At 45.5% G+C, this 25,134-nt stretch overlaps 1 protein-coding gene across 1 annotated transcript in view; it reads left to right on the top strand.

Moving 5' to 3' along the window:
- The window catches only part of P2RX5 (purinergic receptor P2X 5), a 505,454-nt gene that overhangs the window by 454,880 nt on the left and 25,440 nt on the right, over nucleotides 1-25,134 (top strand). Inside the window, exon 10 of the mRNA XM_085649317.1 lies at nucleotides 2,746-2,811. Coding sequence (XP_085505443.1) covers nucleotides 2,746-2,811 — 66 coding nt within the window. The remainder of the gene's footprint in view (nucleotides 1-2,745; nucleotides 2,812-25,134) is intronic.

Here is a 25,134-nt window from a genome sequence, read left to right on the forward strand (position 1 = left end):
AGTACATAGGGTTGCCGATGAGGAATTTTGCCCCTGTTGTTTAGGGAGTTCTCCCTACCCACAAACTTGAACTTAGCACTCCTGGACACTAGCCTCAGAACACTGATGGACTGGGCAAGAACAAAAGAAGGACTTTTTTTGCTGAGCCTCAGAAAGAAAGGTGCACTATGAAAAACAGTATCTGCTGAACGCAGATAGGACACCAGAAGGAGAAGGTCTGCTCCTGCTTTTAACTTCATGGAGAGAGTCCCCAAGGGCTGTAAATGCTTCCACTTGAGCCAAGGACCAGTGGGTGGACAGCAACTGCTAGTTACGTAGCCCTTTGTTAAGCTTCAGGGACACAAAAGCTAAAGAAGCCCTGAACCTGCAAAGTGCCCAACTGACACCTACCAATGGACCTGCACTGGACTCCACTGGTTGAGCCCTTGAGATTGAGTCCTAGTCCACAAGAGGTGCCCATAGGTCCTGGACCCTTGTCTGTTGCTAGAGTGTATTTTCAACTACCATTTGTGAGCCTAAAGCAAAAGATAAGGGGTTTTGGGCACAGAATCCCAAACGCATACACTACTGCTACTTTGCTGGTTTGTAGAGAGCCTTGAACTCCTATCAAGATTCAAGGCTTCCGATGGATTTCACCTGCCAATCGATGTCAAACCCAATGCTGTATAGAAGCTGCAGAGGAGACCGGGGACAAGAAAAAGAGCCAGAAAAGTTGCTAAGTGCAAAGATAAAAGTTTGACCAGGACCAACCGGGCCTCTACATCCGACCCACACTCCATCGCTGTCGGCTTGAAACTTTGAATTTGGCCCAGACCCAAGGGTTCAATGCTCATAGACTATAGCTAAAAATGAAAAGCAGTCATTTACAGAAGTTTTGGAGTGAATCACAGTGATTTATGAAAACCTTGAAAGAATCATCACTCCGGGTCCCTTAAGTCAATTATTTGTCATTGTGGTGCCTATTAAAATATAAAAATATATACTATTTTTATAAGTTGTGTCATGTGTCTTAACTACTGGCTGTTTTGGTACTGATAAATGCTTTACACTTGTTTTCTTTCAGTTAAGCCTGACATATCTGTGCCACAGCTACCTATAACTGAGATAACTTTTGATTTAAAGAAACCTAACTGGACCTGATACATAATAGTGACATTATTAACTGGAGGTCTTACTACCACCCAAACTAATAATCCACTTTCTCTCATAATCGTTTCAAAGTTCAACCAGGACACGTGTATAGAGACAGAGAAAAAAGAAGAAGCTAAACTAAAGTAAATAGCCAAATTAGGGAACAAACAAGGTAGAACAGATGACTCAACAGAGAGGCTGGTAATCAGTGGAGAAAGGTGGTCCAGATAGACAATCTCAAAATAGCAGATTGGAGAAAAGTAAGCACAGTTAACCTATAATCAATAGATGCGTGAGATGACTTCAAAAGAGTCAGTCCAGCGAACAAAACTTAAGAGATGTTCAAAGAGATAGTAAAGACCTTTCATGATGAGAGAAGATTTGGGCTCAAAAACATTGCAAAAGTCTAACCATAAAGAAGGTTTAATATGAAAGACACAGACAGGCTCAGGATGACAATCAATAATGAAAATGGTAGGCGATCATGGCAGACAGTCTAGAAGATTAGCTTTAAGGGAAGTTGATGAATAAATAACAAAGATGAACAAGAGAGCAATCGAGAAATAAATATATAGATTTAAGAAAAAAGGTAGCGTGACACAGTTCAGACACATAAACATAACGGTCACAGCAATAAAGGTGCCAGATTGCCTATGAGACCAACAGAGACTAAAGACAAAAATAGGGTCTTACAGAGCTTACATAATTAACACAATGTTAAAGCAGAGATAGGGCTGACATTATCATTATCTCTGTTGTAAAGCAAGACACAAATAAATGTATTCTCTGTGTTATAGTCCCTTAGGGTACAAAAGGTGTTCACTACAAAATCAACATGAATACACAAGAGATGTGGTCTAGAGATACTAAGGGGCTGATAAAGAGTTTAGTGGTCCGTGGACTGCCAAACCCGGGGTGGCACAGCGGTGGCATGTGCACCGGCGGACGGACTGCCTTATTATGAGCTTGGCAGTCAGACCGCCATTGGACTGCCGCAACCACCGGGCATCCATGATCCCTGGACGGTGGTGTGGTGGTCTGAGGCCAACAATATGCTGGTGGTGCCTCTTCTGCACCACCAAGCATATTAAGAGTTTTCTCACCACCACAGTTTTCATGGCGGTGAGCCCGCCATGGAAAGTGTGGTGGTGAGGAAACTAATGGGGCCATACAGGGCCCCGTGTTGACTCAGGGCCATGGGAATGCATCCAGGGGGGCACATGGTGTGCTCCCCTGTATTCATGCACCCCCAGTTCCTGCACGGCATGGATTTAGCAGTCCATGCCGTGCAAGAACTTGCCTTGGCATTCCCATTACGGTGCCTTTCTAAGGCTCATTGCCTGGGACTGCCAAAGCACCACCAGCCAGTCGAAGATAAAACTCATAACCTGGCAGGCAGGCGAGTTTGGCGAGTTTGGCTCCCACACCAACAAACCTGTAATCAGGCACTAAGATCTTAAAACCGTGAAGCATGCGTTCTATAATTTAAATAATAGGATTATCTGCCAGCATGAGTTCTACTTTTTCCAAGATTACTATTACAGTATTGTTTCGAATTATATACTGTCATGATCAGCTGATGTATAATACTTATGGGGTGTGTTTCTCTTTTAGGCTGGAAAATTTAATATCATTCCAACAATAATCAACATTGGTTCAGGCTTGGCCCTCATGGGCGCTGTGAGTATCTGCATGTGAACTAAATGTAGATCGAATGTTACTAAGGTAAACAGGGTGCAGAGTGAGAAGTGCATTTGCATGTCTAAATATGATGCTGTGCAAATCACATAATTTGGCAAAATTGCAAAATTATCAGTCAACATTTGCTTTTATTAAATAATTCACTGGCTACAGGTTTCTGCAATTGTAACGTTTAAGCAATGATGTCATTCCGATTAAATGGGCTAATGCACATAATTCGTAATAATTTTCTACACTTAAAAAGTTTGGACCTGATTTACTAAACCATTTTGCGCTTGTGAATCTGGTAATTCACAAAATCAGTCTTTGCAACATCAAAAGAGTTGCAATGCACAAAGACAACAGTGAGTTGAAAATGACTTTCAGATTGCTCTATGCCACTGATTGAGATGCAGTAGGAAGGAAAGTGAAGAGGGCGCTCTACTTCTCTGACTGAATCATAATGAAATGGATCAGGGTTTCCAAACACGAGCCTGTGGCGAGCCACTGTCCACTGATCTGATACCAGGTGGAAGCTTTCTGCACAATGCACTTCCGCGTAGTCAATGCGTGCATTTGGTATCGAGGGGGTGCAGGCAGTGGTCTAGTGTACTGCTGCATGCTACCCAGAGATTATTCACTAAATGCCAACGTTTTTGTATGGACAGGGGCTGCCTCGAAATAAATGTAGCTTTCTGTGAATGTGCATGTAGAAGCGGAGGTCTGCTGTCCCTTGAAGGCCTCCATCCCAGCATTCATAGTCAGATGCAGGGTTTGCCACAAATGCAAATCACACACATGACAAGCTCTACATAATTAGATGTTAAACTATGGGACCCTTTCCATCATTGCTTTGTAAGACAGATCTGATATAACCATCCACATAAATATGTTGCAGCTGAGCTGAAATTGTGTTTTCTGTAGTCCTAAATGCTGTGCGTAATTTGAGCCAGTTGTTTCCGGTGCTCAGTACAGGCACTTAATTGTCAACACTGGCGCCTGGGAGAGTCTGCCACAATTTGGCTCTGTCTAGCTAATTTAAAGATTACCACAATAAGAGTTTATTGTTAATTCAATATGCATTAAAAATGACTATTACCTGTCGCCCAAGCCATTCTTATAGCTTTAGGGACCTGGAATTGTCCGAAATGTCACACTTCTTGGAGTGTGATGGTTAGTAGTTATGTTGATACTATCATTAACAGCATAGCTGGGGCAATGTGTGGTGCACGCTTCAATGGCCTCCTGACGAGAGTCATGGCACTTATTTTTTCACAAATCAATCACTGCCTAAATGCCTTCCTTCCAGTGATCAGGCCGAGAATTGATAGTCTACGTCAACAACACGACAGTATCCTTCCAGTTTTGAAAGCATGAGGCGCCTACTTCCCGTAAGTAAAGTCAGCACAGTGGACATTTTAGAGCAGTCCATCACCCATGTTTTTGTGACCCTCGAGGACACATGGAGTGACAGCTTTGTCTCCTGATGTGCACATGGGGGATTGACAAAAGATCTTGCGTGCCATTCTTCCTACTCATCTCTTTCTGATGGCCCTAAGGAAAATCATGGACAGCCAGATACACAGATACACAATCATGTTGGTGACCCTCAGCCTGGCTGTAGAACATCCTACAGCTTCTTCAGAAAGCCTAAACCTGCGTGGTCATTTGGAACTCAGACCTCTAAAATCTATACCCTACTAACAACTATATATGAAAAATCTGGTTTACAATTAAGGCTCCCGGTTTTCTTTTTGTAAATGGAATTTTACATATAAATACAGACGGAAAACTATTTTTCCAATGTCTGTATTTATAAGTTAAAAACGGGAAAATCCTAACAAACTGTGCGCCGCAGCCCCACTCCTGCCCAGGTACCTCGGCAAGCCCCTGCTCCAGCGGAAAGGGCATATTTACATATCCTCCCTGCGTCACAGACCCGTTATCACGCTTATTCATTCATACACACATTCATTGGTGGGGCCCATAACACCAACGCTCATACGCCTCACTCCGAATCTGCACACAGGAGGACAGAAGCGCTGGACATGTGGGGGAGTACCTTATTACCTATAGGGAGAAAATGTATTTACATTATATACAACATCTCTCTTAGTACTGATAGACTCCTAACTTTAACATCAAGACACTCCACCACTTGGTCGATGGACCAATTAGTTGGACTGGTTGATGGCGATTTAGAACCAGCTAAAACACTTTAAAGTTCAGAACCTTTAATCAATACCTTAATTTAAAGAATCACAAACTCATTTTCTGTAAATCAATGTTTAGTTTATCTAATAAATTCGCTTTCATTTGCATAATCAGTATTTTAGCCAACACAGAATTCAAATTTGATTATTCGGCACAAATTAGCATCACAATTTTATTTACCTAAATCTTTATCGGTGACCATTTCTCAAAACCCTTTTAGCCATGCATAAATCAAATCCCTTCCTGTGAAATCGTCCAATCGAATGCAGGCTAATACCCAGATAAGTCCGGAAGAAGTTATTTTCGCTCGGCACAGCACAGTCCCCAAGATATCCAAAGGACCAGGCAATCGTGCAAGCAAATCGATCTACGGTCACCAATGCAAGTTCGGGACACCCTTCTGGAACGCACTAGTCTATACCCTCTTCTACAGTTCCCCTTTTATAGTAATTTCTAAAATAATTGGCAACAATTTCTAAAATCTAAACACTCGGATTGGCTAAGCCCCTCAATTTTGTAATATTGGACATGATTCCCAGAGAGTTCTTGGTTCACATGGACTTGGATATGTCGTCCTTTAGATTGTACAGTTCTCATGCGAAAGGGTCCGAAGTATCAATATGCAGACCTCTAAGGACAGGTTGCCATTGTCTTTTCTTGTCATTCACACTAGTTGAGTTTTGGAGGACGCCTGGAGATCTTCAGAGCCATCCAAGTCTGCGCAGTAAACATCGCGCTCACACGACGCTGCCCACTTCTGAACTCCATTTTGAATATCATGGCCTAGTAGGCCCGAATGTCAACTTAAGCAAAACAGACATAAAAAGAAATTAATATACGGAAATGATGTTCCTAATGTTTAAACCCACACTAATCCCATTATATATTAGTATTTTCCTAGCTCATAGCAACATTTAAAGCAATAATACTCACAATTCTGCAATACCAGGAACACAAAACCCTTACAAAAGCAATATAAATCATGCAATTCTATCACAACACATGCTACAGTTAATATGCGTACCACAGTTAGTCATTAAAGTTATTTGCCATGCAATTTGCATTTAGTCCCGCGTATAATTTGTGTTTATTAAGGCGTAATGTTGATTAGTGCTACCACTACAAACAATTAATACAGGTTAACATTTATTTTGATTACGTAATTAATGTTTTCATGCAAAATGGAGAAGGTATACAAAATTTCATTTTACCTGCTCCACCAATCCCCCCTTTCGTGATTTTTAATATCACCACAAATCCCACTAAATTTAATTTTAAATTTTATGGAAATGAATTCTCAGTTCTCTTACATTTGGTTACGTCACATCATTGTTTCCCCCATCTCATCCTCTCTTGTTTTCTTATACATATTTTCTTTCCATCCTTCCAGTTCTATATCTCCTATTTCTCTTTCTTTTCTTTCTTTCTCTCTCTTCTTGGCAACTTCTCTTTTTATTTTATTTTGTAACTTTCTTTTCTTTATACATACACACCCTAATCTCAGTATTAATACTAGTATTACCACACAAGTAACTGGAATTAGAATATTACCTATAAATGAACTACCTAGTTTGATTAAGAAGCTTTTTATAGTGGAAAACCCTTTTCCAATCTCTTCCCAAACACTTTCAACCTCCAGTGGAACAATTTCCTCCTGCAAGTCTGTTATATTCTTAATATATTTCTGTAAATCTTGACTTTCGTCAGGAATACAAGTACAACAATGTTGCACCTTCAGCATTCCACAGACTCCTCCCTCTTTTGCCAAAATAATATCAAGGGCAAGTCGATTTTACATCACCATGGCTCTCATGGCAACCATTTCGGTATTTACCTGTAAGAACCCTCCAGCAGTGCTTGTCGATAAACGATCCACTACTGTAGACAATTTTCTAATTTTATGTGCATTCAGAGATATTCCAACGGCTGGTATCAGTGCTCCAAAAATATCCCCTACAATTTCTGACCAACTTTCCCTCCTTCTACGTGTTAGTTGTCTACCTATCTCATGCGCACCATCTTTTCCCCTTCCCACATGATATATCTTTGGGAAGACCAGGCCTAGGTAACGTGCCATACCAATGGTCCGGTAACCGATAATAAGCTTTACTCCCAAAGATAAAATATAATCCAGGGAATACCGGATTGTTTCCTCCTTTAAATCCCCATCCTCCCATGATTCTATGTGTATCATGGCATTCACTCGCACCTATAAACTGATTGTCATAAACATTGTCATTTCTCCTGATACACAACTTCCCTTTCTGAGGCCAATCTAAAGCCATTGCGGGACTGGTTTCTCCCTTCAAATGGTTTTCTTTCTCCACATCCCAAACTGTTGTCTCTCTCTTTCCCTCAGGTACCTTTCATTGCATCTTAATTCTTTTCTCTTCCACCATGTCCAAGAAGGTATTTTCTTCCTTCCTCAGACTAAAAGGAAGATTATTTTTAAATACTGCTTCTAAAGTCAATTCCCTGGTTTCTAAGAAATATTCACCTAAAGTTTTACCAGGCTTTATCTTGTTTAACTCAGGAACTACAGGTACTTGTGAGAAAATGTTATCTACATCAGAGTAATAGTATTCTAAGTTTTATAAAACAAGCTAGCTAATACACTACAGGTTATTCCATATGTCACAGGAAGGTGGTGATATGTAACACCTTCTGACACTGATGCAAGTAATTGCATGCAAACATAACAATCTCTAACATCCATAGTTTTTACATATTCATACAATAACTTTGAAAAAACTTTGTTAGAAAAATCAGTTATAGACCCATCCTTATGCAGATCAGTTTCGTCTATCAATCTAGATGCATGAGTATCCTGAATTTTTTCTACATTAGACTTGTTCTCAGTATGACCCTCTACCGTTTCAAACGTTACTTGAAATGAAATTACTAAAGCTAGTACACTCCATAGAAGCATTAGTAATCCTGTACAACAACAACACACCTTGCACCATCTTCGAAGGAACACACATGTAGATTTTCTACCTTCTGTGTTTGCCATTTTGGAAATGACCAGTGTCTTTTGACTTAGCCACTTTATTCACAACTAACTTTGTCTAAACCCAAGGCTCTATGCCCCTACTTGGTTTCTTTTTGGTTATATGTCTTGTCTGGCAATTCAATCTCTCTGCAACTCCTTCTTGTCTCTTCAGTCTGGCATTTGATCATCTTTTACCTTGTTTTCACAATCTTGGTCCAGAATTTCCTGAACATCCGTCTCTTCACTGATATCAGACAAGATGACTCTCAGGATTTCCGAATCTTCTTCCTCTTCAACCACTTCCGGTACAGTCACCCCTAGACTTTCTTGGCTGTCTGCTTCCTCTTGTACTTCAGGAAGTGCCACATACGTCCATTCCGGTGACTTATACTTCTGGTTGGGTTTCTTAATTCGTTTTTCTTTTTTTCAAGTGTGTCTGATCAGTGTCCTCTGATTTCTCTTGACTAGACACTTCATTCGCTTGTACTGCTTTAGATGGTTTCACTCTTGTCAATCGATACATCAGTCTTTTTTATCTTTTTTGGCCAAATTTCTTCCTTTGCCGGCCTTTTCAACTTATTTCCCTTCTCACCTCGCTCGGTTTTCCAAGCTTTCTTCCTCAAGACTCGCCCTTCTTGCACTTCTCCTTCGCTTTCCTCCGATTCAGTCTCAGTGTGTCCTTTACCTTCTTTTGACTTATCCTTCACAACTTCCTGTTCCCTGTCTACATTTGTCCCTCCTCGTGTTTCTTCCACGCAATCTTCCTGCTGACTTACTATCCCTTCTTCTACCTGGATGTGTGTTTTCCCTACACCTCCTCGGGGGTCTTCCACAACAATCTTACCCTCTCTCTCTGTATCTAATTCCTCTCCTTCTACTTCTATTACTTCTGGTGGACTTTCTCTCGTACTTGCATGTGGAGCTTCTTTATCAAGGATCTCCTCAACAGTTTCTTCAATATTTTCCTTTACCTTTTCCTGTACTCTCACCTGTTCAATATCTGATTCGGAGCTAGTATCAGAAATCTCCAATCGTCTCCTTAATGGCAAAGTCTCTAGTTCTGTGACTTCGCTTTGTTCCATCTCTCCCCTTCTTGGAGTTGGTCTTGCTCTTGTTTCTTCTGATTCTGACTCGGAACTGGTATCGGATTCTCCCAAGTATTCTTCCTCAGGTCTATTCACTGGACTAGGAATTCGAAGAGTATGACTCGCATGAATCCAATTCTTTACTCTGGCACATTTCACAGCCGTCGTCATGGTCAAAATCACTTGACGTGGTTTTCCCCAAAGTGGGACCAGACAATTTCTCCTTCTATGCACCTTGATCCTCACCGAGTCTCCTGGACTTAAATCATGAGCTGGCTTCTTTTCAAGGGTGGTTGCATCCGATCCAACCTGATGAAACACAGAATGAACGGAATCAGCCAACCCCTTGCAATAATCCAACATAAAGTCATCAGATATAGGCAGTAGTTTGTTGACAGGAATGAAAACATGTCTCATCGCTCTACCCATAACAATTTCATGGGGACTCAGTCCAGTATTCCTATCAGGAATAGATCTAATAGTCATGAGCACTAGAGGCAAGACATCAATTTTAAACCTGTGGCCAAACACATTTTTCCCAATCTGTTTTTAATGGTGCCATTCATCTGTTCCACCACTCCAGAAGCCTCTGGGCGGTAGGCACAATGCAGTTTCTGTTGTACATTCAATGCTTCACAAATCAATTTTATGATTTCATTCTCAAAATGCTTTCCTCTATCTGACTCGATCGTAACTGGGAAACCAAATCTAGGAATAAACTCTCTCAATAGTAGTTTCACTACTGTGACCCCATCACTCCTTCTGGTTGGGTACGCCTCTACCCAGCGTGAAAACAGACAAACAAACACTAAGACATATCTTAGCCAATTACAAGGAGGCATTTCAATGGTAAAAGGACCTCCCTCTCGTCCTATTGTTCCCAAGCTCACTACTGTTTTTCTTCCTGGATTGTATTGCTGACATATGAGACATCTTTGACAAAGGCTCTCAGCTACAAGCCGAAACTTGGCATTATACCACGTCTGTTTGAAAAGTCTGATCAAAGCATCCATTCCTACATGTGCCTGTCCATGGTACATCCGTGCCATGGTAGAGACCATGCTATCAGGCATGACTGGTCTTCCATCCCGATAAACCCAAACTCTGTTTGCCTCTCGGGGTGCGCATCCTGATTTTATCCACTGTTTCTTTTCCTCATCTCCTGCCTCTTCCTGTAACTGCCTAACCTCTTCCCACGTATTCACAGTGTTAGTAAAAAGTAAGGGACATGAGTTCATTTCCTTTTCCCTGTTTCGATTGACCGAGTTCTGGTTGCGCGCACAATATTGCGCTATGTCATTTGCGAATTCATTTCCGGATGATACGTAATCAGCACTCTTCGAATGGGCAGCACATTTTACTACAGCCAATTGTTTAGGCAGCTGTATCGCCTCAAGCAGCTTCCCAACCACTTCAGCATTCCTTATAGGGGTTCCACTCGATGTCATGAGCCCTCTTTGGGACCAGATTTGCCCAAAGTCATGCACAACTCCGAATCCAAACTGACTACCAGTAATGACAGTGACTCTCAGATTCTTTCCCAATTTGCATGCTCGTGTTAACGCAAACAGTTCAGCAACCTGAGCTGATCTCACTCATCTCAGACGAGACGCTTCCAATGCAGCCGCTACAGTACATACTGCGTATGCTGCACTCAAAATTCCTTCTTCGGTTCTCAAACATGACCCATCCACAAACATCACATTGTCACTTTCTTTCAGAGGCACATCTTTTATGTCAGGACGCGGCTTGGTGCAAAAGTCAAGCACTTCCAAACAATCATGATCCACGTCATCCTTCACTTCCACATTTACAGCATCAGGCAACAACGTTGAGGGGTTTACATTGAGACACCTCACAAGGCTCACATTCGTTGCACCCAAAATGACTTTCTCATACTTAGTTAGACAACTGTGCATCATGAACTGGGTGCGGCTCCTTGTTAAAAGGATCACAACGTCATGAGGTACACACACTCTCACAGGATATCCCATCACAATTCCTTCACTCTGTTCCAAGCTCTTAAAAGTAGCAGCCACTGCTTTCAGACAACCAGGCAACGCCACAGCTACAGGATCTAATACAGCTGCAAAATATGCAATTGGTCGTCTCAATTTTCCATGTTTTTGTACTAACACAGAAAGTGCACATCCATCTCTCTCACTGCAATAGAGCTCAAACTCTTTTTAATAGTCAGGCATTCCAAGAGCTGGTGCTTCACACAAGCTGTCTCTCAATTGTTTAAAAGCCTTCAATTCTTCTTTGTTCAATTCAAGTGGGTCTTTCACATCACTCTTTGTCAAGCGTACCAAAGGTTTGGCAATCAATGAAAAGTTGCTAATCCACTGACGACAATATCCAACCATTCCAATAAACATTCTCACTTCTCTTTGAGTCATTGGTGCTCTCATTCCTTTTATTATTCTGATCCTGTTTGCAGTTATTTTTCTCAACCCTTTCTCAATTTTATGGCCTAAATATTGTACTTCCTTTTGGCAAAATTGTAATTTCGAAGGGGATACTTTAAGTCCTCCATCCGCCAAATGATTCAGTAACGCAACGGTATCTACCACACAGGCTTCTCGGGTTCTCGATGCCACCAGTAGGTCATCGATGTATTGAACTAGTACTGAGCTTTCGGGCATTTTTAAATCTTCCAGGGATTTCTTTAGAATCTGATTAAATATTGATGGACTTTCTGTATACCCCGGTGGGATTCGGCACCATGCCAAGGTACGTTCGCCGAACCAGAATGCAAAAATCTGTTGGCTGTCAGGGTGCAATGGGATGGAAAAGAAAGCATGACACAGGTCAATGACTGTGTACCATTCTGCATCATGGGGAATCTGATATAGGATCACGGAAGGGTTTGGTACAATGGGACAACATGGTACAACAATTTTATTCACTTTTCTCAGATCTTGTGCTATCCTGAAAGTTCTGTTAGACTTTTTCAAACCCATGATTGGTGAATTACATGGACTACTCGTTACCTCTTTCAAAATACCTTGTTCAATCATTTTGTCTATGATAGGAGTCACTCCTGCAATTATTTCGGGTGTCAATTTATACTGGGGAATATTTGGGTAACTTATTCCTTCTTTTACAGTTATCTTTACAGGAGCTACGTTTCTCATCAATCCCATATCTTCTCCTGTGAAATTCCATACCTCGGGTTTCACTGTTTTCTTCAATTCCTGAGGCAATTCTTCTGGGTCAAAAACAACAAATGCCTCAGTAACTTTGGGTTCCATGTTGGCCATGGTCATTTTATACAGTACATCCTCATCAGGAGTTTCAAAAGCTATGCCATCCGGAGTACAGAAAATGTTACAATTCATTTTATACAATAAATCCCTGCCTAAAAAATTTACAGGGCTGGTGTCGCACACGACAAAGCGTTGCATGTCAGAAAATTTCCCTATTTTAACTTTTTTATTTTTTTTAATTGTATTTTTTATCCAACCAGTTAGACACAAATTTTACAATATTTGTCAATCATCATGTTACAGTAGTACATACCACGTGGGGACACAATTTGCTTAATCACCCTACATGTGTCACTGCCCTTCCCAAACACTCGCCAGTTCTCTGTATTTCGTATCATCTGCTCCCTGCTTAATGTCCCATGTATAAGATCCCAATGACCAGTTGTATCTAGGGTCAGATCATGTTTCGTGTTCCGGTTCTGCCTGCAAGTATTGTACCAGTGGCTCCCAGATGTCTCTGGGCCGCGAGGCCTGCGGGATGTCTTCCGCATACGTCTCCAGAGTCGCCCTACAATAAGTCTTGTCTGTCATCCAGTCCTTAAATCGAGGGGGTCTTTTACTTCCCCACTTCATCGCAATCCGCCTTTTTGCAAGCAACAATGCCACCGCCAAGAATTTCCTGCCTCTAGCATGTTTAAGTTTCTTAGCGCCCAATATGCATACCAGGGGGGTATTGGGGATCTGCTCTGTCAGCATTGCGGATATTGCGGCGGTGACTTCCTTCCAATAGATCTGCAGTTGTGGGCATGACCATGATGTATGGAAAAAGTCGGCACCTGGCGTGCTACACCTCAGGCAGTTATCGTTCTCACGTAAGCCCAGCCTTTGTAGTTTGGCCGGTGTATAATATAGTTGATGGAGAAATTTAAAGTGAATAATCCGCAAGTTGCAATTTGATGTGAGAAGTTTAAGTTGTGTATGTTATGTTATGTTATGTTATTTATTTGTTAAAGCGCAAACAGCTGCCCCAGCAACGGAGCGTCCCGGTGCTGACCTAACCAGTACCTGAGGGGAGGGGGGACCAGCAGAGGAATTAGATGACAGAGAAGAGATGGGTTTTGAGTTCCTTTCGGAAAGCGATCAGAATGGTTTGGGTACGGATGTGCAGAGGCAGGGAGTTCCATAGCTTAGCCCCTAAGACTTTGAAGGAACGTCCACCCTGTCTGCAGAGCTTAGTTCGGGGGACCGTCACGAGGTGTTGTCCCAGTGAGCGCAAGTTGCGCTGGGGCGTGTATGGTACCAGAAGAGGGCGCAGGAGTTCAGGACAATCAGAGTTGAGAATTTTAAATGCCATGGTCAGGGTTTTAAAGTGGATCCGAGATTCAATTGGCAGCCAGTGCAAATTACGAATGGTGGCTCTGGCAGAGCACCTACGTGGGAGACCAACCACTGCTCTGGCGGCCGAGTTCTGGATACGTTGCAGTCTTGCTAGTTCAGCTTTGTTTGCCCCCAAGAGTAAGACATTGGCATAATCCAGCCGGGCAAGAATCATAGATTGTATAATGAGTTGGCGGGTTTTGGAGTCAAAGAATCCAAGTATGGGGTTGAGGCTCCTCATGAGACCCACACACGTAGCTGCCACTTTCTTCGTGTGGGACTGAAAGCTAAGTGAGGGGTCGAGCCAGACACCTAGGTTTTTGACGACATCTTTTGGCACGGGGGTGGGGCCAAGTACAGAGGGCCACCAATGATGGTTCCAAAGGGTGGGGTTTTTTCCCAGGAGGAGGACCTCCGTTTTCCCGGCATTTAGCTGCAAGCAGTTGAGTGTCATCCACCTAGCGACTGCTGCGAGGCCATCTCTGAATTTGGTTGCCGAAGGTGATGGGCCTTCTGAGAGTGTGATGGCCAGCTGAGTGTCGTCAGCGTACGACACCAGCGTAAGGTCCCACTCTTTTGCCACCACTGCGAGAGGCTGAACATATAGGTTAAATAGGGATGGGCTAAGCGCCGACCCCTGGGGGACCCCTTGCCCGATGGAGTGGGGTTGAGAGATGTAGGGTGGGGCTGAAACTTGAAAGGACCTGTCTTTTAAGAAGGACTGGAACCATTCAAGGGCTAATTCGCCAATCCCAATGGCCTCAAGTCGTTTCAGCAAGATGTTGTGTGAGACCGTGTCAAAGGCCGCGCTGAGATCCAACAGGATCAGCGCGGCACTTTGACCGGCGTCTAGGATACCTCGAAGGTGCTCCGTAGTGGTCAGCAGAGCCGACTCAGTGCTGTGACCTGGCCTGAAGCCGTTTTGGGAGGGGTCCAGGACATGGTTTTGCTGCATGTGATGGGATAGTATTTTGTTGACATGAGCTTCAGCCAGTTTTGACGTCCAGGGGAGCAGTGAAATAGGCCGGAAATTTTTGTTCATCAATTGTATCTCCTAGTGTCATTTCCCATCTACTCAACGCCGCGGTAGGTTTCTCTGCCTGTTCCTCTTGGGCTGCGTTATATAAGCGTGTCACCAGGTTTTTCCAGTTGGAGGCGGTTAATTGTATTTGTAATGTGTTCAATTGTGTAGGTTCTTCCGGAAATGTAGTGTATAAAGATCTAACTGCCGTACGTAGTCGTAAGTATGCAAATTGCTTCAGTGGGATTTGATGAGCACACAGTGAGGGGTCCGTCCATTTAATGAATGTGTTATGAGGGTATAATTGTCCCATAGATGTCAACCCCATCTCTGTTAGTAGTGTATTCATTTTCTTTTCTTGTTTCACCGTAAGTCTAGGGTGTCTTTCCATGGGCAACGCTCTTACATACACCGGTAACTTGCATGCACTGTGTGCCATTGCATACCACGCCCTGGAGGTGCATAGTGCTGTGTGAATTTTGTCCCTTGGCATGTGCCTTATTGGGTCAGCTATGAGCGCAGTCAGTGGCAGAGGATCTACGCTATCCTGTTCCACCGCAATGTGTGGTATATATGCATGTAGTCTCGTCCAGTAATGTGCGTGTTGTGCTTGTGCACAGAGGTAATATAGATGGAAATCCGGTGCCTCGAAGCCTCCCAAATGGTATGGTTGTGTTAGGACCGTCCAGCTCATTCTGCCCTGCTTGCCTGCCCATGTAAGCCTCTGCATAATGGATCGCAATCTCACAAAAAAGGCCGTGTTCAACCAGATGGGAACATTCCAAAACAGATACAGAAACCTCGGTAGTACGATCATCTTCTGTAAAGCTATCCTATCCGCCATTGAGAGCGGCATTTTTATCCATTTCTCTACCTGATCTTCTAGTCTCACCAGTGCTTTCCCAATATGTTCTCTAATGACTAGTTCTGGGTCACAATGAATCCAAACCCCCAAGTATTTGACTGGATCTGTCCGCCATTGTAAAGGGTACTCCAGTTGGGGTTCCCTCGTTTCCGCCGTCAATGGTATCACGACTGATTTGTCCCAGTTTATGCGGAGGCCCGCATATCTCTCATAGCGAACATATTCCCTAATAAGCGGGTTTAGGTGTCTATCTGGGTGCGTAGTGTAGATGACCATGTCGTCCACATAGAGCGCAATACCAATGGGGCGGAGTCCAAATTGCAGGGCCGATTCCGAGTGTTTCCTGGCGAATCTTGCAGGCCAGGGGTTCTATAATTAATGCAAATAGCATTGGGGATAGTGGGCAGCCTTGTCTGGTGCCCCTCTTTATCTCTATGGGGTTGGGTATAGATCCATTTATTCTGACCCGGGCCTCAGGAGCCGCATATAGAAGCGGTATCCACTTTAGGAATGGTTCTGGAAACCCCATCTTGCGGAGAGTGGCGAACATAAAGTCCCATTCTATTGAGTCAAATGCCTTGGCAGCATCTAACAAGGCCGCAGCCGCTGGCATATTCGGGTCTAAGTGATGGTGTAATGCGAAAATGGTACGAATATTGTGTGTGGTTGATCGTGTCGGTATAAAGCCAGCCTGGTCAGGCAACACCAAATTACAAAGGAGAGGTTGTATTCTGTTTGCTATTATTTTTGCTAATATCTTATCATCTATGTTTATCAAGGATAAGGGTCTATATGATTCGCACTCATAGGGATCTTTTCCCGGCTTTGGGAGTGCTATAAGGAGTGCCTCATTTAAGGAGGGAGGGAGCTTTCCCTCCTCATAAGCCTCTTCAAGCATTTCAGCAAAATGGGGAATCAATAGATCATGGTATTCTTTTTAAATTTGCCCGGAAGACCATCCAGCTCCGGCGCTTTATTGTTAGGCAATGAGTTGATGGCGTCTATTATTTCGGCACGTGTAATATGATGACAAAAGTATTCTCGGTGGGTATCTGCCAACCAGGCCAGCACCACATCTTCCAGGTAATCCCTAATTTCTGACGTGGAAGCCTTGCTCTGGGCAGTGTACAGATTGGTATAAAACTTAGTGAAGCAATCTAATATAGTTGGGGTATCATAGACTGTTTGATGCTGTGCGTCCCAAATCTGTGTGATGTACGCAGTGGTATTTGCTGGCCTGATTTTGTATGACAGCGCTCTGCCAGATCTCCCCCCCCCCTCCCCATAGCTTCTAGCGGTATACTTGCGCGATATGTATTTTACCTCGTCTTCTGCAAATCCGTTACATGTATCAATCTGTGTCCTAATATTGGCCAATAGTGTCGTACCTTGTGTGTGTTCAAATTCTCGTTCCAGTCTGGCTATTTCAGTTTCTGTCCTTTCTAATTGTCCCTGTATATTTTTCAAGATTCCTGCATGTTTCCCGATGCAGTGGACCCTTATGGTAACTTTAAAAGCTTCCCGAAGTGTTTTCGTGCTTTGTACTGAACCTGAGTTATGGTCGAAAAAATCTATTATTGCTTGACGTAGCTCTTCCCTGAATACCTGGTCTTGTAGCACCGTTGGCCTCAATCTCCACATGAATTGTCTTGGTGTGTGTGTTGGGATTTGCAGCGTAAGGAGGACCGGGGCATGGTCCGAGAGCGTTTTAGGTGCATGTTGAATGTCCGTTGTCCATGTACATGCATCTCGGGATATCAGCCAATAGTCAAGTCTGGAGCATGTACGATATGTTGAAGAGAAGCACGTGACTTCTTACGGTCTGGATTTCCAAGTCTCCATACATCCGCCATGTCCCAATCTCCCATCCCGTCCCTTAAGACTTTCGATGATTGTTTTCCATATCTATCTAGCCCAGTGGACCTATCCAATGTAGGGTCTACATCCAGATTTGTGCATAGAAGGAGGGGTCATCAGTATTCGGTCCATACACATTTACAATTGTTAACACAGTGCCCCCAAAGCAGCCTTGTACTATAACATACCGCCCTTGGTCATCCTTTTTAGATTTAATGAGCGTGAAGAGTGTGTTGCGTTTGACCCATATAAGAACCCCCCTCGCGTATGAGGAGTACGCTATTTTATATGTAGCCCATCTAGCCCCTATTTGTGACTCTCTTAATTCCGTCAAATGTGTCTCCTGTAGGCATGCAACATCTATTTTGCACCTGTCCAGGTATGCTAGTACCTTACGAATTTTCCGTGGGATATGCAGTCCCCTAACATTCCATGTGAGGAGCGTCAGTGGTCTTTGCTGCTGCAAAGTGTCAGCCATCCGTCAAGTCACCTCCAGACGCCTGATATGAGTGTCTATGGTGGAGGAAAGTGTCTTCCACGTGTCCGTCCGCTACAGTGTCACCGGCTGGATTTTTTTGCATACCCCTCTTCCCCACCCCCACCCACTCCACCTCCCCTTTCCTAGTGGAGCCATACCCAACAGTTAACATCTCCTCAAGGAGGAAACAAAAAAGAAAAACAACATAACAATTAGTGTGGTACACACGTAGGGGTCAGAGTTGGCCACCCGTTTCTTGTGGCTTAGCCACATGGGTATCCACCCTGACATATATACTGTAAATTCCTATACTGGGCAGTATTTCTCAGCAAATCTACGAAATAGCCCCCACCAGCGAATCTCAATGAGTTCTGCCCACCTCAACTCAGTGGTATTCATGGCAACTTTTCTTGTTTTAACAAAAAGGGAAAAAAACGTTGTGACTGTTTATCATCAACTTATCTGAAACCAGCAGTCCGTAGGCCATCTATTTGCGATCAATGTTCAGACTTTGCCCCCTTGGGATGAGTTCAGACCGCATTCAGACAGTTCACATTTGTAGGTCCCTTGTGTCCATTAGACATTGGTCACTCCACATCCGATGTAGCAGACTGGTCCCCGTGTTCCCCTCTCGGTGATGTTCTCCGAGTTCCCGATTGACCCCGCTGCTGCACGAACTTCACTACCTCCGCTGGTTCAGCAAAAATCCGAGTTTTGCCATCGACTGTGAGCTTTAGTCTGGCCGGGTATAGCATGGCGTACGGGATATTCAAGTCTCTCAGTTTTTGTTTTGCTGTGGTACATGTTTTTCGCGCTTCCTGTACCGATGACGTGAAGTCTGGATAGATGGATATATCCATAACTTCGTGAGTTAACTTGCCAAGTTCCCTGGCCTTTCGGAGCGCCGCTTCTCTGTCTCTGTAATTAAGTATCTTGGCGATGAGCGGCCTCGGTCTGGAGCCTCCAGGGAGTTTGGGGCCGAGTGACCTGTGTGCTCTCTCTACGATAAACACTTCGGAAAACGTCTCCCGACCCAGTAGGTCTATGAGCAGCTGCTCCATATAACATTCCATTTGGCCCGTATTTGTCGTCTCTGAAACTCCCATCAGGCGGAGGTTGCTCCTTCGGGACCAAGCCTTCAAGTCGTCCGACTTTGCCATTATGACCGCCAGTTGTTTCTCCATCTTCGACTGTTTCGCTTCCGTCTGCACATGGCCATCTTCGGCTTCAGATATTCCCCGTTCCGCCTTGTCCAGTCTTTCCATGTGTTTATCAAGTCACTCTGCCATCCTGTCGACTCTGTATGTCAAGGAGTCAATCTTCCCATCTATATTCGACAGTGCCGTTTGAATTGTGATGAACATAGTTTGAATGTCTTCGTTCATCACCCCGCCTGTTGCTCCCATTGTCGATTTGAGACGCTGTGTGTGCATCTGTAATTTGATCTTGGTGTTTCTTCGTGTGGTCAAAGGTAATTTTTGACTGGGTGCGGTGCGGTCTTCCCATTTTGCAATATGTAGTTTACCTTACCGTCAGGTATATTGGCAGCTGCGACCCCAGATTGGAGGCTACGTACTTCAGGACTTTAAGTCCGATCCTTGATGTGGTGTTTTTACTCTGTTCCCCGACGGTCTGGTCTAAATCATGTGCATAAGTCCCAGTACTATGGTGTTACAATTCCTCGGGTTCCGGCAGCGATGCTGGAGGTGCGGCCCACCCAGAGGGTTTTTTTATGGTTGCGCTGAGTCTGTTTTGCTGGTCCTTTTTCCAAGGAGTTGGATGCTGTGTCCCATTGGGTTATGCCTGCACTGCTGTAGGTTTGTCACCTCTCCCCTCTCTAGCGTTAGTTTGACCCCAATTGCGTTGCACAATCCCAGCCTCTCGTGTATGTCACCCTTCTGTTCCGGTGGGCAGCTATCGCGTGCCAGAAGTAGAGGTACCGTCCATTTGTGCAACCCTTCAGCTGTGTGGAGCGGGGACAGACCGGGCTCCCTCCCCTTGAAACCAGCTGCCGGTGGACCTCTTTGTGTTAAGTCCCCTTTACAGATCTCACCCAAAGGGCACATGTACTTGCAGTCTTTTATGGTACCTTCAAGCAGCCAGTGTCCCCGCAATCGCTGTTTCCCCAGCCGCCGCAGCAAGACAGCACAGCGTGCAGCCGACTCGGGCCTGCGCCGTTTTCTGCATGGTACTATGGGGTACTTCAGCATGGACACTCTTCCTGCGTCATCCCGCCGCGATTTAAGCACTCACAGCTGCTTATACATCACCCTGTGTCATTTCTGCCTTCATTACCGTACATCGTAGGTTTAGATCGTGCCCCCGACCTCCTCCTGAATGAGGGTTCCACACCGCGCCTCCCGCAGATCACCAGCATTCAGCGGGGGCACCACATATGTTCCGACGCTTTCTCTTGTTTCTGAGCTCACCACCAGTCCCGACGCGCAGTTCCTCCCTGGGTTCATTCGGTCGCGGCCCGGGGTCCCGGTCGCAGCGGGTCTTCCCGTCTCCCGGGTCCGCGTTGCGTGCTTTGCGTCCTGGTGCGTCGTTCAGCCATGGCCCACGGCTCCACTTTCGCTTTCAGCTTGAGGGCCGCATCTGTTATTTCGCCATTCTAGGTTGTTTCTACAGCTTTCGGCGCCGGAGACCGTTCCTCCACAATCTCTGTAGGTTCAGCTTTATTTCGCCTCAGGTGCAGTCGTATTTACACAGTACGGAGAGGATTGGTTGAAGGATATATCGGGTGTACGCGGAGAGCTCGCTTAGCAAGCGGCCATCGCACTCTAAGGCTAGCTCCGCCCCCCCCATTTTAACTTTAACTGGTTCAGTAAGATACGTTTTTATCAGTCTGTTTGAAACTCCAACTACTTGGATTGTGTCATCCGAGAGAGGAAGATTTTTGATCTAACAGCTGAACGAGTAGCACCAGTATCTACTAGGAAAGTAATATTTTCATCATTTACCTTTCCGTCCACAAAAGGGCCTGTCTGGTCTACCTCTAGAGTTGCGCCAAGTACGCACTCTTCTTCCTCTCCTCGGCACCGTCAATAACTTTCTTCTGACTCACTCTCATCGCATTGCAGCCAATACTGCGAAACAGCACTAGCGCGCGGTAGCTTTGTTACCTGTTCCTCGGTGTAGCAACCTGTCTCATTACTGTATCTCTGAGGGTTTACGCTCTGTGGAAAAGGTGGCTTTGGCACCTGACACTGTTGGGCAACAACCTGCTGCTGTCGCTGTGGTTGACAACTCACCTCATTCTGCACCTGTTGATTCAATGAGGCATTATCGCCATTAGCACTTGGGGGCAATTTACACACGGATTTCCAATGCTCTACCTTTCTGCAGTTATGACATGGCCACTTCTTTTTGGCTTCGTCTAAACTAATCTGTCCCTTTCCTTTTCCAATATTAGGTTTTTGTCTCACATGGACCATGCCATTTGCTTGTTCAATCAGTTGGGCTTCCTGCCTTTCCACTAACTTAACCTGAGCCCACATTGCCTTCTCTTTTAGCTTGCATTGCTTTGCTTCAATTTCGTAACTAAAATATTTTGCATGTTTCAGTACTTCATCTATCTTTTTATTTTGCCAATCTACTGTATGCTGTTTAATCATTTCACTTACTTCAGGTCTTAATCCATACACAAATCGATATACAAAATGACTTAAATCCTTTTCACTCAATTTTTCATCACCACTGAATTGCTTAACCGCTTGTGTGCCCATGATGAGCTGGACTCGTCATGGAGCACAGTTGCGCTGTGCCCATGACGAGTCCAGCTCGTCATGCGGCATTCCCTGGGGAATCCTCAGGCACCAGAGGGATTCCCTTTTAGTGAAAATAGCCTCAGGAGCTGGGGAAGAGCTTCCCCAGCTCCCGAGGCCCCCCCCCTGCTTTCAGTGTAATGACGATCGGCGCGCACGTCGCGACGACGTCATTACACTGAAAGTGAAACTGAAATGAGCCAAGAGGCTCATTTCTGTTTCATTTCTACGTGCTGAGGGGGCTATCTCAGCCCCATGAACACGTAGAAAGACGGGAGAGGTATCGTTGGAAAGGGGAGAATCTCCCCTTTCCAATGGTACCCCTCCCCAGTGAATCCCTGCTTGGGGATCGCCACAGGAGGGCAATTGTTTTTAGGGTGTGGGCTGCCTGAAACGGGCACGCCAATGCACCCACAAAAATGACAGTCTTTCTGCACCCCAGATCCCCAAGCAGGGATCCACCCACTAGACACCAGGGTGGGGGGAGCGGCCCCTTGGGCAAGGGACTTTGCTTCCCCAAATAATTTTGGCCACATTTAGTCTTTTTGGCCCCCCTGGGGGGCAGATGGGGGCAGTAGACCCCAATCTGCCCCCCCCCGGGGGGCAAAAAGCCCACTAGACACCAGGGAAATAAAAAATATAAAAAATAGGGGTGGGGGCTGCCCAAAACGGGCAGGCCCATGCCCCCACCCCACCCCCCAATTATCACAGTCTTTCTGCCCCCCCTGGGGGGCAGATGGGGCATTGGCCCCTAATCTGCCCCTTCAGGGGGGCAGAAAGCCCACTATACACCAGGGATTTCTTTTCTTTTCATTTTTTTTTTAGGGTGGGGGCTGCCCAAAACGGGCATGCCAATGCCCCCACCCACCCACCACCATTAAAGCCTTTCTGCCCCCCTGGGGGGCAGATGGGGTATTGGCCCCCAATCTGCCCCCCCGGGGGGGCAAAAAGACCACTAGACACCAGGGAATTGTAAAAAAAATTAAAATAGGGGTGGGGGCTACCCAAAACGGGCAGGTCCATGCCCCCACCCCACCCCCCAATTATCACAGTCTTTCTGCCCCCCCCCCGGGGGCAGATGGGGCATTGGCCCCTAATCTGCCCCTTCGGGGGGGCAGAAAGCCCACTATACACCAGGGATTTGTTTTCAGTTTGTTTTAGGGTGGGGGCTGCCTGAAACGGGCACGCCAATGCCCCCATCCACCCGCCACCATTACAGCCTTTCTGCCCCCTCTGGGGGGCAGATGGGGCATTGCCCCCCCCCCCCCAATTATTACAGTCTTTCTGCATTGGCCCCTAATCTGCCCCTTCGGGGGGGCAGAAAGCCCACTACACACCAGGGATTTTTTTTGCGCAATTGTTTTTAGGGTGTGGGCTGCCCGAAACGGGCACGCCAATGCCCCCACCCTCCCCCCCACAAAAATTACAGTCTTTCTGCCCCCCCCCAGGAGGCAGATGGGAGCTGTAGCCCCCAATCTGGCTCCCCCTGGGGGCGCAGAATGCCCACTAGAAACCCTGGATTTTTTGTTTTATTAGTGTAGGGGTAGGGGCTCCCCAAAATGGGCGTGACAATAGCCCACCCCCAGAGAAATTCCAGTCTTTCTGCCCCCCCCCCCGGGAGGGCAGATGGTGGCAGTGGCCCCTGATCTGCCCCCTGGGGGGGCAGAAAGCCCACCAGGCGCCAGCGAGTACGCAGGTTTTTTTTATGTGTGGGGGCTGCCCAAAATGGTCATACCAATGCCCACACCCCCACAAAAAATAGCCACAGTCTTTCTGCCCCTTTAGGGGCATATCAGGATGAAGCCCCCTTCCCCGATTCCCCCCCAGGGCGGCAGAAAGCCCACAGGGCTCCGAATTTTTTTTAGCAATGTGCATTCCTGTGGCTTTTGGGCCCTAGCGCAGTTGGCACGTAGGCAAACCTAGCAAACCTGTAAATTTTTTTAAACTAGACACCAAGGGGAATCCTGGATGGGGTGACTTCACTGGCTCTCACCAGGTTCTGTTACCCAGAATCCATTGCAAACCTAAAAATAACACATTTTCCTCACATTTCTGTGGTGGAAAGTTCTGGAATCTGCGTGGGTCCACAAAATTTCACCCACCCTGCATTCCCCAAAGTCTTCAGAGAAAAATGGTACCTAACTTGCGTGGGTAGGCCTAGTGCCCGCATCAGGCAAGGCCCCAAAACCCATTGAGGAGACATCAAAATTACCTATCACAAAACAACCTGGTTTTGCAAAGGGGGTCCCATGAGTTTTTGGCCCCGGGCTTGGCGGCCATCTAGGGAAACCTACCAAACCCACACATTTCTGAAAACTAGACACCCGGGGGATTCCAGGGAGGTATGGCTTGCGTGGATCCCCCAACGTTTCCTTACCCAGAATGCTCTGCAGACCTCAAATTTAGCTGAAAAAATCACCTTTTTCACACATTTTTGTGTGGGAAAGTTGTGGCATCACCGGGCTGACACAAATTTCCTACCACCCAGCGTTCCCCCGGGTCTCCAGATAAAAACGGTGCCTCACTCGTGTGGGAGGCCCAAGTACCCGCGACAGGCAAGGGCCCAAAACGTAGTGAGGTGACATGAAAATTGCCTACCTCAAAACAACCTGGTTTTGCAAGGGGAGTCACCTGGGTTTTTGGCCCGGTGCTCGGCGGCTACCTAGGGGAACCTACCACACCCACACATTTCTGAAAACTAGACACCCGGGGGATTCCAGGGAGGTATGGCTTGCGTGGAACCCCCAACGTTTCCTTACCCAGAATGCCCTGCATTTCTTTTTTCCGTCTCCATTTTTCCGTCTCCATTGGTTTGTTACTATGGTACGGAACTGTTAGACAATGCTCACTATCCTTCTGTTTATCACAGACAGGCATCACTGGTCCTATCGTCACAGGTACCGTTAAGGCTTCTATGATTTTGGTTAATTCCCTAATTTTCTCAGTTAATTCTAGGGTAGTTCTAGCCAATTCAGCTGAATTTTCATTTACCATCCTAACAGGTTGTGCTGTTTCAGAGTCTCTAAATGGATTATTTTTCCCTACATCAGGTGGTGTTTGCTCAAAAGGTTTATTTCGACGTGTTTCTTTTACTGGCGCGCTCGGCATCAGCAACGTGGAGTTTGGTTGATACGGTGGAGGATTTTTATGAAAAAATGTCCTTGAGCACATCATCCTCCGACTCATTCACACCGTACTTGTAACCTTCTGACCCTGTATTGTTTCTTTTTTGCTGTACACTTTCTACCGCTAGTTTCTTCGGCGTTTCTTAAGGGAAACATTCCATCAGTCATGTTCGCACTGCACCATCTCCTCATTCTGTCATCATGACTTTCCTGTCCACACGGCCTACCACACATGTAATTATACCTTCCGCCACTCCGCTGTCGTTCTCTTTCGTACATCTCATCTTCCCATTCCGTTAAAGCTTCAAACTGAGTAGGTCTAGGTCTCGGTTC

The sequence above is a fragment of the Triturus cristatus genome, chromosome 3_2 (genome assembly GCF_964204655.1).
Source record: "Triturus cristatus chromosome 3_2, aTriCri1.1, whole genome shotgun sequence".
NCBI classification, from domain to species: domain Eukaryota; kingdom Metazoa; phylum Chordata; class Amphibia; order Caudata; family Salamandridae; genus Triturus; species Triturus cristatus.